The following is a 14,178-nucleotide window of genomic DNA, read 5'->3' as shown; positions in this document are numbered from 1 at the left end:
TGTCATGTATATTTATTTTAATGAAACATTGTAAGTAGGGGGGAAAACGATAATATATTCTCATTATTCGCAAATATTTGACACTGCGTGAAATTGCAGGTTTTAAATAGTTATATAAAATATAAAGTTTGAATGTGCATTTAAATCGAGTGGAAAATCAGCATTTAAGGTTGTATCGTTATTTGTTTCCTAAAACCGATTTACAGTAATGTATTTTAAACAACGCACGAAAACATCATACACCCTATGCTACGCAAATCTATTGATGTCAGATTTTGCAGTTTTCTTCTGGTTTTTATTCAGAAAGTACTGAAGGCACGTTTAATCGAAAGCTTTTATGGTTATAAAATATATTATATCGATTTAATTGCTAATCAGGCTGAATTTACATCGATTTATCATACAAAATTAAATCCACTCAATATCTCGATTTGCTCGAAATACTATACTAAATCGATAATATTTCAAAGACAACCCTGATTTTGCACCAAAAACAAGCACTTCTTCAAAAAGTTTGCTTCAAAATATCTGCAATTCAAAATAGTTTCCTAAAAAATATGACTGATTAATAATTAATATTACTATAATTTTAAATATATATGTTCTAGAACCTGAAAGAATGTACAAAATTTGACTACGATAATAATTTTTCCTTTAATTTATTGAAATAAAAACGTTGTTATTTAACGGCGTTTACATTAGAACTTTTTACCAGGTTAACCTACTCTATGAGGGTTTATTTGGCATGTATACAATTGAATTGACAATTGAAACCCACTGGGTTAATGAAATCCGATACAATGTAATCGCACTATTAAATTCTCGCAGTTTTGAAACAGACATGCGCATTTTGAATTAATACAGTGTAGACTGGGACTAGATTTACATGAAATTAGGCGTTCTTAGATTGACTTCCCACAACAGTAGGCTGTTCCTCGGCCTATTTTTTATTCCCTCTTATGCCATGTATAGACGAGCGTTGTTCGCTCTCTCATTGTTTGTTCGTCCCTTAATTATGAAGTAATTACTTAGTCTTGATTTAGATTAGACGAGTTTACTTGCCACAATTCTTGTCGTTCTCTTTTGAACTTGCTTCATGCGTTTATACAAGGCAATTCGGTTTCCAAAATATTTTTCTATTTGTTGTTTTTTCACATTTAAATCTATATAAAATGTCAACAAATACGAAATACACAAAACGAATTGCCAGAAAATTGTCGGTACGAGCAATTTTTTTTCATTTCTATTCCCCTTGCCCCTCTCTCCTACAAACAAAGACTTGCCGCAAGTAAACTCGCCTAATCTAAATCAAGACTTAGTTCCCCATACAAAATTGTCTGAGAGAACACCGACTTTTGTACGTTGTTCAATTCGAATCACTTTCTGAATAACCAAGAAATTTTTCCCATCCCTAACAATTGAGAGCATTTATCGAAAATAAATTAGTTTTGACAGCTTGAAAATATTTATAAAATTTTCAAACTTTTTTAGTAAAATTGAAAATGATGAATGAAAAGTAAAAAATTGTCTAGTTTTTATATATGCAGCAGGATGTAAATTTTGTTATCTACATAATGCAATATGAATTTCTTTCTCCTTGGTTCTAATTAGCGTACACAACAAAAAAACATATTTGGGGAAAGTCAAACAAAAAATTCTCCAAATTTTTATATGTGACATTTGAATTTAGAAAATATAGAAATGTATGAAAACAAGAATATTTTCAGAAAAAATGGAAAACATGAATTAAAAGTAAATAGATATGGGTTCATACTATAGTCAGGAGAAAGAGAATTAATTTTTTTTATTTAGATCCATATGTGATTCATGCAAATATGTTAGAATTTTGCTGTAAAATAAGAAACAAAAAGTTTGAAATAAAAAACTCTGAAGACATGAATTAGTGTTGTATGAACGGGTTAATTCATGTACGTAATTCTGAGAGCGAACTACGTTGTTCGAATGCCCGTCAGAACATGGCATTAGAGATTAGCTTGAAATTATGAAACCAGTGTAATGTGTATTATGCATACGTAAAGAAATAAAAGCTGGTAAATCAAATTTTAACCTTTGAGATTGGTACAAATCGAATCGATTTAAAAATCATAGTCTAAACGCGCCTTAATCCCCTTAAACAATCACTACTAAAGCTATAGGTATCGCTATTGTCCATAACCGCAATATTTTAAAAAATTGCGGTCTATGTATAGATTACATTATATGTGTAATTATATATTACATTATATCGTCTACAAACTCTAGGTGCTAAGAACACTATTAGCTACACATTCTTTATCGCACACTATCATGCCATCTGTATACCACCACCATTTTTATTTTTGTCTTAATCACCCTGTAGCAACAATGTCTTCTTGAAAAATGACAGCAACTTCACTACTCAGCCATTTTGATATTTAAGCGGTGTACACACTGGCACTTTTGAGTGGCAGCTTTTTTATCGATTACTGACAATCCAACAACCATGAATATTTTTGTGTTTGCCTGATGAAGCAAAATTGGCAAGAGTGTCATTCAAAAGTGCTAGTGTGTACACCGCTATAGTCTTTCAATACGAAAATTTGATTAATCGAAAATCAATTTACTTATCCCGCAGTCCTCATCCCATCTCATTCGTAAATATTTCGTTCTTCTTTATCGGTCATTTTGTCTTCTCTCCCATTCGTTAGCAAGTGGAACGTTTTTCAATTTTATTCGTTGCGAACAATTCTGTGAACAACAACTAAAATATGTATATTGTGTTTTATTCCAAATAAAAAGTCGAATTTTTATTAATTTTAAATAGAAAACTAACTGCGTTTCAGAACGCTTGCAAAGTATTCGTAAAACTTTCCACTAGAGTACAAAAGGTAACACACACACAAAATGCCCGTGAAAAATGGTGGTGGCGGAGAGTCAGATGGTGACGTTTCAGGTGGTGCGGAATCTGAGCATTCCAACTCCAGCCAAGGTCATGAATCTAGCGATGAGGAAGCCAATGAAATCGATTCCGACGATTCATCCGAAATGGATGTTAATGAAATAGAAAGGCGGCGAACGGAATGCTTAGAAATCTTAGGTAAGTTATACCGTGGCCCATGTTAAGCAAAGAAATCATGTTTTCATTCATCTGTTATAGATCACTTGGAAAAGCAATTCAATCAATTGCGAGAACAATACTATACCGAACGTATTAATCAAATCGAACGTCAATCGGCTGAAGTGCGCAATGGACGTTCCGAGGAATATTTACAACCACTCAAGGAGTTAGACAAAGTATACAAAAATCGCATTGAAGTGGCGGAAATATTACGGCGGTATCGCTTAGAAAATATCGAACACAAGTTTTTGAGTGAGGAACAAGCAGCTTTACAAAACTTTGAGGTAACACATCGCCATAGATAGACAATGCGAAAGAAAACGCAGTATAACTTTTTCCTATTTACAGAGTGAAAAACAGTTGGCTTTAGATCAAATTTACGATGACTTAATGGAGAAAATTAGACGTCTCGAAGAGGACAGACACAATGTGGATATATCCTGGGATGACTGGGGTAACGATAAGCGGCACAGTAAGGTTCGAGGACCTGCTCGAAAGAAAGCAGTTACTGTCACCGGCCCATTTATTGTGTATATGCTACACGAGGAAGATATTCTAGAAGACTGGACTACAATAAGAAAAGCTCTAAAGCGTTCGACATTGCCGGGCCCTGTGTCAGCGGCTTCTGCAACATGACCCTAAACTATCTATTCTATACAACATTTTCCGTATTTCCTGTTTCCTACATGCTTCGCCCAGAAGGGACCTTCATTTGGTTTCTAGTTGTAGTTTTTAAGTTTCAACAAATAAATCAATTTTCTCATTTTTTGTGGAAAATTATTTAACAAAATCAACAGCAATTTTATTTGGAATATGATCAATAACCCTTTGATTTTAAATACTCCCTCACAACATCAACATAGTCGCCGTGTATGCGTATCTGTCCGCTCATTTCGTTGACACGGGTGGCGCACATTTTACCCTTACGTTCCTTTTCCACCACAGCCCGGAGTTCTTTTTCAAGTTGCCATATGTTGCCTTGTACACGTTTGAGCACTGTAACCCTGCGCTGTCCTCTGAATGTTGTTTCCAAGTAGACTGGAACCATATGATTACGTGAACGGGCTACATAGTATTCCAACTTGTCCATGTCTTTCAGACCAACTGATTGTGGTTTCCAGCCAGATGGATATTCCGGCTTTTCAGCTACTTTGGGTATGACAGGTTTGGGCAGCAGGCGTTCAACGTATTTCCATTCTGGAGGATTCTTTAATACTTCGACTTCAGGATATTGATCCAGAGATTTTACCATATCGGATGATTTGTAACTTGAAAAACGTGTGGGTACCGGTACCTGAAAATTGTGCAAAAAATAAATGAAAGCTAAAGAATAAATTTAACAGTAGCTCACCTTCAGGGATTTGAATACAAGTTCTTTCACAGCTCTTTGTATTAACGCCATTTTTGGGGGAAATTATTTAATTTCTGTGAATTTATTACTAATTTTCCTTAAGTGATTACAAAATAGAATTGTGTTGTGTGGTTCAACCTACCACAGCTGTTTTATTCACTAAAGGAGCGCATGAACTATTGAACGAATAAACGTTATTCACTGTAAAATGATTACAGGTTGCATGCATTTAATATTCACAATAAGTCACTGCTACTATGTAATTTCACATTAAAGTAATTTAATGAAAAAAAAACTTTATTTTACTTTTTTATTCGAACGTTTACATATAATATAAGACATTTATTGGCCTTGGAGGAATAAAACGAACCTTTATTTACCATTTATCTATATACCACAATACAGCCATGCTGCTAAAGTCTTCAAAATACCGAAAAAGAGTCGGGAGCTATACCAAAACGATGTTGACAATTTTATTAGTAAGAAGATTTTACACAAAATGAGAAAATAAAAAAATCAAATTAGGACCAATTCAGCTTGAAAATCTGCTCAAAATCCTTAAATTTGAATAGCATCAATATTAATATAAATTATAATTTCTTGGGCCAGTTTATTATTTAGCTCCATTAAATTATTTGATTTACATACAGGCATGTTGCAGAAATGAATTCCAATCGATAGCTTCACTTTATAATAAAAAGTATATTGTTTTTATTTGAAAATTCACATTTAAATTCAATTTTTGTTCATTCTTTTCAAAATCTTGCATTGTTTAGATTGATAATACCAGATTGTAAAATTCTTTAATATGATTTATAGAATTTTACAATCTGGCATTACGAATGATATACTAAAGCAAAAAAAAAGGAAAGAAACAAAAAATCCAAAAACAGTTTTTTAACAATATCAATGTGTTTAAAATAGTCCTGATTTATATTAGGCGAGTTTACTTGCGGCAATTTTTATCGTTCTCTTCTGAACTTGCTCCATGCGTCTATACAAGGCAATTCGGTTTCCAAAATATTTTTTATTTGTTGTTTTTTCACATTTAAATATATATAAAATGTCAACAAATACGAAATACACAAAACGAATTGCCAGAAAATTGTCGGTACGAGCAATTTTTTTTCATTTGTCTAGATTTAGATTAGGCGAGTTTACTTGCGGCAAGTCTTTGTTTGTAGGAGAGAGGGGCAAGGGGTATAGAAATGAAAAAAAAATTGCTCGTACCGACAATTTTCTGGCAATTCGTTTTGTGTATTTCGTATTTGTTGACATTTTATATATATTTAAATGTGAAAAAACAACAAATAAAAAATATTTTGGAAACCGAATTGCCTTGTATAGACGCATGGAGCAAGTTCAAAAGAGAACGATAAAAATTGCCGCAAGTAAACTCGCCTAATATAAATCAGGACTTTCTATACCCCTTTCCCGTCTCTCCTACAAACAAAGACTTGCCGCAAGTAAACTCGCCTAATCTAAATTGGGACATACAATATATTTTCCGATTCTTGTTTATATTAGGTTGGTTCCCGTACATTTTGATACGGATAAAAGAGCGAACTATCAAAAATTACTCTTACATACAAGATTTGCGCAAAAAGTAAAGGAACGAAAAATAGTTAAAACATGAAGAAACGTCAAAATCAAAAATTTCATTTGTTAAGGACAAAAAAAAAAGACTGCAGAAACCTAATGCACAAAAAAAAACAAAAAGTTAAACGGCGTCGATTGCGTGATTTTGATAATATAAATATTTTTTGTTTATTTTTTTATTTGTATAATTTAGAGGAAAGCCTTATCGAATATTTGGAAGTGGAGTTTCCGACGACTCCGAGCCCGGAAAGGCTTACATGGCTGGACGCTCCCATAATGTTAATGCTATTGAAATTGGTAGATATTTTGCGAACAACTATGGAACAAGTCAAGTTTAGGGGCTCCATTCGGATCATTTTGAAATGATTACCGTAAGTAGCCCTCCTTGTGCGGATTACAGTGATATACATTTCATGTGGGAAAATGCATACTTCCCGAGATATTAGCCTTGAAATTTCGGAACATATTTCGTTTAAAACAACCCTTTTTCTATTGCCACCTAGGCAATATGGGTATCATTAAAAGGTTATACCGGGTATTTTTTAGAGAACTTAAGAATAAGACATTCACATATGGACAGGCTCATACATGGCTACGCAATATATTCTTCATCTAGTTATATAACACAAACCATAACCTTTAAAATGATACGGCTAATTAAAACAACATACTCTCCGAACTTTCAAGGCCCATATCTCGGGAAGTATGCATTTCTCCCCATATCACTGTAATCAGTTCACCGATGACTACTTACTGTAAAAATGTCAAAGCGATCCAAGTGGAGCCCCTAAACTTGTCTTAAGCCCAATATATTTTGGTACGATTGACCAACCCAAGTCTTCATTCTATAATATCTTTATTTGAATCTTCTGCCAGCCATTCATCTTCATTCAAAAGAGAATAAAAAAACTGTTTGTCCATTTTTAATTTCTTATTTGTTTTTTTTTAAGCAAATGTGTGTGCGTCTGTGCGGGTGTCCCTTTTGTTGAAGCCCTAACTTTCATATGCTTTATTTCGGACTGTATATCCCTGGCAATCAAATGTCAAATTCATAATTTACTACATTTACTATTTCGTGCTAGGCCAAATTGGTCTTGCAGAACATAGGAGAAGAGAACGCCATTTTGGTTTTAACTCTCTTAAATTTAACTTCAATTTTTCCTACTTTTCGACGTAAGGAAACGCTTTTCTAGCAACAATTGCAAAACTAGTACAATGTAGTACTATATTGCAGGTTTGGGAACACAGCTATTGTTTTGTTCCAGTACTTTTTTAATAGTAAAGCTAGTAAAAGGGAAACATTTCGAAATCGCTCTCAGAGTACAAAATAATTTGAAAAGTTCCCGAACGCAAATCTAGTAAATATGCCAAAATTAGATGGCAATACGTCAAAATCAACATAACAGCCAGTCAGAAGTAGGCATTCCAATTTACCATTTTTACTCGGCCAAATTTCTCGAGTAAAAAGTTTACAAAGCCAAAGCCATTTTGTTTTGTGCTCTCTTAAATTTGATTCTATGTTTTACGAGTTTTGTGGGTTCAGGACCGGTTTTCGAGTAAAAAGTCGCAAAACTTGTAACATTATAGATTTTTTTCGGTTTTGGAACGGAACTTATATGAATTTGTTGTGGTTTTTGTTTTGATTAGAATAATTTTGCCATATTTAAATTGGAACTCATCAAATCAATCGGAATTTGAAGAAGGTAAAATTAAAACGAGCGGAAGGGAAATACGAAATTGAAACCATTCCGATCAAAATCTGTGACATGCCTGATAATTTGGCGTAATTTGTTATTTTGGATTCAAATTTAAACTCAATATAAAAATTACAAACACCCTCTAAGAAAAACGGCACCTAAACAAACGCTAACGAAATCAATTTTTCATATAAGACAACGAAAACGTTCCCCTTTTGTGTTCCGTTTTCGCAATGCAAAAGCGGCACGTTAACTTTTTTATACTGAATAGTTATTGTTACATTTATCAATGAATTCTTTGGCTATTAAAAAAAGAGAGATGTATGTATAAATATACTATAAAGTATTGTTGTACGTATATCACGATAATGTTGCACTTTTAAATAGTTTGTATGCTTCTTTAAAGCTTATAAATTACTTATAGCAAGAAATTTCAATTTGATTATTTTATCAGGTTTTCAGTTATAACGATGATTTTCTTTATTTTAAATTTATAATGTAATAGATATTGTAATTTAGTATATACATTCAATATTAAATTAAGTATGAAAAAATTAATGAGACGTGATGTTCAGTAATTCCATGTCAAATTTAGAATTTTTTACCGTTTATTATATTCATTACTGTTAGTGCATGGACAGGTGTAGTTCCATGGTGCCCAAACCCAGAAAAGCTACATGCTGCTTGGCGTAGAAGTACCGCTTTAAGGCAATTCCGCACATATTTTTGTAAGGATGTGCCGTTAGTCCATTTAATATCCCTTTAAGAAAAATTTTTATTTTAACTTTTACAATTTGGATTCTGACGTTTACATACCAAAGCATTTTCGCCGTCTTCTGTCTTGTTCCTCCAATTCTAGTAAAGACTGCGGTAGATTGTGGAATATGAAGGAAAAATTTAACATTTTTTTGGATGGTGCCTTAAGCTTTTCGCTTGCATGGACATGTCTATTTCTTCATTTGCAATGTTTTTTTCGCTTCTTTAACTTTTTTGGTTGTTTTTACACAACCAATAATTCAACAAATTTATTTAACTTATGGTACGTTTACATTTAACCGGATTTCGTTAAGCCAGTGGATTTCAATTGTCAATTCCTTTGCATATATATCAAATAAATCCTTATAAAGTAGGTTAACCCGGTAAAAATTTCTAATGTATGTGCCGTTTAGAAATTATATTAATATGTTTACTTTTTAAAAAACTGATTTGCTAAAAAGCAGCACACTTCGAAGATAATAAACAAAAAACAATTCAAGTTCCATCATGGCGCCCCAATAAGCAAAACAAGTTGTAATCTCTTCGCTTTCGTAGCATGAAAACGGCATGTTTGCAAAGCATTTTACACAGAATTAATTTCGTGTTATGGTAAAATATGCAAGTGTTGGTGGAATGGCGGTTCGTTTTCACTTCGCAAAATACGTTACGTTTTTTTAGATATATTAGCCCCCTTTCAGGGGTATTCCTAATACTACCTTCTTTTTATATTAAAATAGCTAAATGTTCTACCAGATAACTGTATTCCACCATATAATGGGCAAGGTGTATTTAATAAGGTGTATGCCTCAGCTACAACAACGAACATTTTACAAAAACAACATTGTTGTTATAGAAATTAAATTGTCATGCTGAAAATTAGTTTATTTTTTGAAGAAACAAAAACAAATACATTTTTTTGACAAAAGCTGTATAATTAAAGAAAAATTATATCGAAAATAGAAAATAAATGCCCTTAAAAATGCCCATCCTGGTCGGAAACACCATTATTTTTATATTACCGCCGATTTCCTGATAACAACCATACATATTTTTCAAGAAAGTCCGTATTACCCGAAAATCGGCTTCTAAAGCTGCCCTTCCAAATATAAAATTGAGGTGATTGTCCGGATCTTGGGGACAACTTCACTTGGAACCTCCACATCTAAACATAAAATTGAGGTGGTTCGCCGGATCTCGGCAAACAACTTCACCATCGACAGATTCTAATGCAAGATATGCAACTGAATTTCTTATACAATCAAAATTACTTCTACATATTGCTTTCTAAACCTGAAGATATCGAAGTGGGTGGCAAACATTCGCTGCAATTTAAGATTTTCCCCTCGCAACAAATCTCTTTTTTGACAGAAATTTTATTGGTGGTTAGCCTTGAGCAGAATTCTTGTCAAAATAAAATTCCCAAATTCATGCCACAGCCCATGACTTGTAAGTGTTTGAAATGGTCCGCGACAGGGCTTTAAATTTGGTTCTTTGGGAAGCTAAGATATGACCCCTTCCCATTAATAAAATCTTTGTTCCAAAAACTATTCATCTTCGCATTAGTTTATAAAGTTTTAAAATTAAAAAAAAAAATATTTCAAACATGTGTTAGATTCACAAACAAAGACGAAAAAACTTTGAAACCATATGATTGTCACTTACACCTTATTTAATACACCTTGATAATGGGGATATTATGAACGCCATATATATCAGTTTAAAAATTATCTTAAAATAAATAGCAAAATTGATAATACAAAAAGTATTTACGGGTTTGTTGCAGGGCTATCGATTTTTAGGTGCTGCAGCTGCAAGCGTAGATGTGGTGGGTTGTGTGGTTGCTGATTTTGTTGTGAATTGTGGTTCTGTTATTGGTATTGAGGATGGTAGAATTTTGTTGATGTTGCGGATTATGAAAGTAGTAGTGCTGTTTTGAGGTGGTGTTGTAGTGGATTGTTATATTGTTGATGTGGATAATAATATTGTTCATGTGGATGATGATATTGTTGGTAGTGACGTAGGTGTTGGCGGCTTATTGCAGGGAATTATTTATTTATTCTTAATTTTTTCGCCGGCATTTTCAATGGCACCAAAAGATTGTGTCAAAGTTCCATATTACAATATTTTCATCTTTACTATTGGTTATTGTACATTTCAGATGCGTGAAACTTCTTCTATATTGAGTCTATCGAAGCAATATTAAAATCGAAATTAATTATGTGCAATAAAAAATTCTTGTTGACAATAAGAAAATAAGTAAACAGTTTTTGAGTTCAGTAAGTGTCTGAACAATACTTGCACTATAAGACATCATTTTAATTTTTTCCAATTTAATTGCAAAAACTATTCTTTTCCAATCAATCGCTTTAAACACAAACCTTCCATAAGCTCTTTCGTTCATCAAAATTTGAGACGAATTGTGACCAATTTAGAAGAAAATTTTTGAAAACAAATAAAATTCTTTCCTGTCCTAAAATTTCCAATCGTTAATGTGGTGCAATTGTGAATGTTAGAAAAGTATATTAATAAAGTGATAGTATATGTGCAAAATAAAATATTTAATAAAATGTCGAGGGCCGAAGGACAGAGTAATTCCAGGCGAAAGCAGGCAATAAGGTATGACTGCGATCAATTCAAGCGAGACGAATATAAGTGGTAATTCCAAATAGAGAGCTAGCCGTCGTGGAGATGAAGAATTTCTGAACCAGGAGAGGACCAGAGATTCATATGCCCATACATTGATGCGTTCTAACGAATATTCGTCATAATGAACAAGTTTGAAATACGATCGAACACCGACAAAGGCGTACAATCCATTCGAATAATGAAGCGGAGCAATTAAGGAATACGGAACAGCACCGAGAAAAAGACGTGACAGTTCCGCTACTAGACAAGAAGAGCAAGCAATAAAAAGCATGGAAGGCGTTTGATTCGAAATATCGGGGAATAGAACAGGTAAGAAACAGTATTAAACATCAGATAAGACACTTAAGTTCTTCATAAAGAAGAATAACAGCAACGAAACACTACAATTCGTAGACGTTTCTCCGATAGAGATAGGAACAGTCAAAAAATTTCCTTTAGCACCAGGAAAGGAGGCAGGATCCTATCATTAGGGCGCAGGAAATTATATAATCACCCAACAACACTCTTTAAGAGGGCCAGGTATGTTATATGAAATAACGCAGCAAGCCAGAAATACATCTGCAAGGCGCGAAAGAAGACATGATCCAGCAATTAGAGAACGAGCTCAAAAAATATCGAGTATGAATGATAGACGTGTCGCAGCAAGGCACTCAAATTTTGATTTGTTAATATTAGAATAGAAAAAGACGAGCACAGGTCCATTTAGAAGTATGGAACGGGCAAACGGATGTGCATAGTAAACACAATGAAGCAATAAAAATGTGGCCAACAGTTATATGCATATGTTGTGATGGACTATGTTTCTCACATTAACATTCATTTCATATTTATTCTTTCCCAACAAACCAAAAGTATTGAGAATAATATTATATTAAGCTTACCAACACAAGCATTAAGCTTGAAAAAGTCTTGAGAAAATCTTGAGAAATGTTTATTAATAATTGTAGAAAAATCAAAACGGAACCCTTATGATACAATTACTTGTGTAATATTAATAAAAGCTTATTCTTGCAATTGTAGAATAAGCTTACAAATGTAATATTATCTTAAAGCTTATTCTTTCAATTGTAGAATAAGCTTACAAATCTAATATTATCTTAACTAGTGTGTATATAAGCTTACTCATCTCAATATTTTTATAAGCTTGATAATAATAAGCAAATAATGCAATTCATTATACATGTGTTAATTCAAATTTTATTATATTCAATTTTATTTATACCGCTTAAAGTTAAAATTATAAAATTATATAGTAAAAAAATTATAGTTAATAATAATAAGTAAAAAAATAGTTTAATATTTCATTGGGTTTTTTTAAATTTATAATTATCCCGAAGCTTGCCCCGATTTTTGGCAAATTGAAAAAATGTGCGGGTGTCCTTAATAAATAGGTCTTCAGTGACCCCAATAGACAATGCTGCACCTATAAATATTAAAAATATTAATAACATTGAATTTAAATTTTGTATTTTTTTAATTTTTTACTTACTTTTTATTGCCATTGTTGTGCACAGATTTCTAACGCTTTTCTTTTTTTCCGTGCCTTTCCAACATAACATTTCTGCTATTTTATCTGTTAAAAGTTTTCTCCAGCAATTTTTTGTAAAATTTGGAGCTTTTGCTACTAATTTTAACTCCTTTTCCTGAAAAAGGTGATAAGAAAAAAACTATATATTTGTATGTACAATAAATATGATACCACTAAAACTTACAAACAATTGTAAGTCCTCGCTGTTTTCCTGGAGCTGTTTTTCAAAATCAAAGAATAGCTCAATTTCTTTGAAAGGTGCTGCTGGCATTACTTTTCGTTGTGGTTCTTCATTTTGCTTCTTTAATATCTGCAATTCCTTGCGCAAACTTTGAATTTCGTTAGTTAACCTGGTGAACATTGGCTGAATTGCGGCCACCACTTGATCCGCTATTTCTGAAATAAAAAATATGTATCAAACTTTTTTATGGATTTTTTAATATATTCTTTTTTACCTTCTGAGCTGGGGAAATTTGTAGTGATGATGTTGTTTTGATTTATTGTCGATGGTTCCAGGGTCGTTATGTTGCGTTGTTCGTTGGTGAAATATCGGTTGTAATCATCAGCCATGGTGAATGAGTGGGAAAAAACCTATTTGATCGTCAATTAAGAAATACGTCATTTTTATTATTTCATGTAAATTGTGTTCCTGGGTTGTTTCTGATAATTCTAAGTGTGATGTTTGCCATATATTTAAGTGAGAAGATTTCAGTGGACCGTGAAACATTTCTTCCAAATTCTGAACCTTTTTTCCAAAAATTCTTTGTCGTTCTGTGCAATCTATTGATTCGACTTTAAAAACTTCTTGTCCAACACTATAAAAATTGTTAGGAGCATCAATTGACAAATATAAATATTTATTTTGAACAAAGGTATTAGTACTTTTTTCTAAAATTTCATACCCCTCTGAATTTAAGTAATTTAGGCTTTGTTCAACGAATCTATTGTATAGCTGGGCGGAAATGTTATTCTTTTTTTTTACAAGACGTTTTAATTTTCCTAACTTGTTTTCAAATTTAAAAGCACTTATGTTTTCTAATGAACCATATAGTAAAGCATCACTTGCTAGGTGAGTTAGGCAGTGGAAGTTGTAAGTCAAGGTGGTTTCATTATAATTATCTGGAACGTTTCTCACAAATTGTTTTAGCATATCTTCAGCACACTCGTTATGTGTTTTGCATTTGTTTTGATCTAATAGAATTCGTAAAGCCAAACTTAATAGCAAAAAATGCGAATAAAGACTTTCATTTAAAATATTTTTTAATACAAAAGGACCAGTGTAAAGAAGAAACTGCCGAAATTCTGTGGCCTTGTATCGCTCAAATTCCTTCAAGCCTCGTGGCCTTCTACAAAATTCCCGAGGTGTATGGGGTATAAGTTGTTGGAGTTTATAATCTAACAATTTCATTTGTTCTGGTCGCAGCGAAAAAGAGCAATTTCTTTTTTTAATCCACGCCGTCATTAAGGACTTAACAACTCCAAGGCATACAACGTGCATGTAGTC

At 32.7% G+C, this 14,178-nt stretch overlaps 2 protein-coding genes across 2 annotated transcripts; one reads left to right on the top strand and one right to left on the bottom strand.

Annotated features, from left to right (window-relative positions):
* Positions 1-2,883: 2,883 nt before the first annotated feature.
* On the top strand, positions 2,884-3,858 carry LOC133336340 (breast cancer metastasis-suppressor 1-like protein). The gene is made up of 3 exons (XM_061544633.1): positions 2,884-3,076; positions 3,137-3,381; positions 3,446-3,858. The coding sequence occupies exons 1-3, from the start codon at positions 2,884-2,886 to the stop codon at positions 3,731-3,733; spliced, it is 726 nt and encodes a 241-aa protein (XP_061400617.1). The 3' UTR covers positions 3,734-3,858.
* Positions 3,859-3,902: 44 nt separating this feature from the next.
* LOC133336341 (large ribosomal subunit protein mL49-like) lies at positions 3,903-13,244 on the bottom strand. Its single transcript, XM_061544634.1, has 3 exons — positions 13,130-13,244; positions 12,859-13,070; positions 3,903-4,391 (listed from the first exon to the last, which is right to left on the bottom strand). The coding sequence occupies exons 1-3, from the start codon at positions 13,242-13,244 to the stop codon at positions 3,915-3,917; spliced, it is 804 nt and encodes a 267-aa protein (XP_061400618.1). The 3' UTR covers positions 3,903-3,914.
* Between the last annotated feature and the right edge of the window lie 934 nt (positions 13,245-14,178).

Source organism: Musca vetustissima, unplaced genomic scaffold, assembly GCF_032173495.1.
Source record: "Musca vetustissima isolate MV318-11 ecotype Yass unplaced genomic scaffold, APGP_CSIRO_Mvet_v1 utg9154, whole genome shotgun sequence".
Taxonomy (NCBI): Eukaryota; Metazoa; Arthropoda; class Insecta; order Diptera; family Muscidae; genus Musca; species Musca vetustissima.
The sequence above is the reverse complement of the archived record's forward strand: the minus strand, read 5'-3'. Positions and strand labels throughout refer to the sequence as shown.

What these genes read in the sequence shown, in the direction of transcription:
- LOC133336341 (XM_061544634.1), bottom strand. Translation starts at nt 13,244, where the DNA reads ATGGCTGATGATTACAACCGATATTTCACCAACGAACAACGCAACATA. An exon ending in AAATTTCCCCAGCTCAGAAG is followed by an intron (nt 13,071 to 13,129) that starts GTAAAAAAGAAT and finishes TTTTTATTTCAG; the next exon opens with AAATAGCGGATCAAGTGGTG. An exon ending in GCGAGGACTTACAATTGTTT is followed by an intron (nt 4,392 to 12,858) that starts GTAAGTTTTAGT and finishes CACAATTTTCAG; the next exon opens with GTACCGGTACCCACACGTTT.
- LOC133336340 (XM_061544633.1), top strand. Translation starts at nt 2,884, where the DNA reads ATGCCCGTGAAAAATGGTGGTGGCGGAGAGTCAGATGGTGACGTTTCA. An exon ending in GGAATGCTTAGAAATCTTAG is followed by an intron (nt 3,077 to 3,136) that starts GTAAGTTATACC and finishes CATCTGTTATAG; the next exon opens with ATCACTTGGAAAAGCAATTC. An exon ending in CAGCTTTACAAAACTTTGAG is followed by an intron (nt 3,382 to 3,445) that starts GTAACACATCGC and finishes TCCTATTTACAG; the next exon opens with AGTGAAAAACAGTTGGCTTT.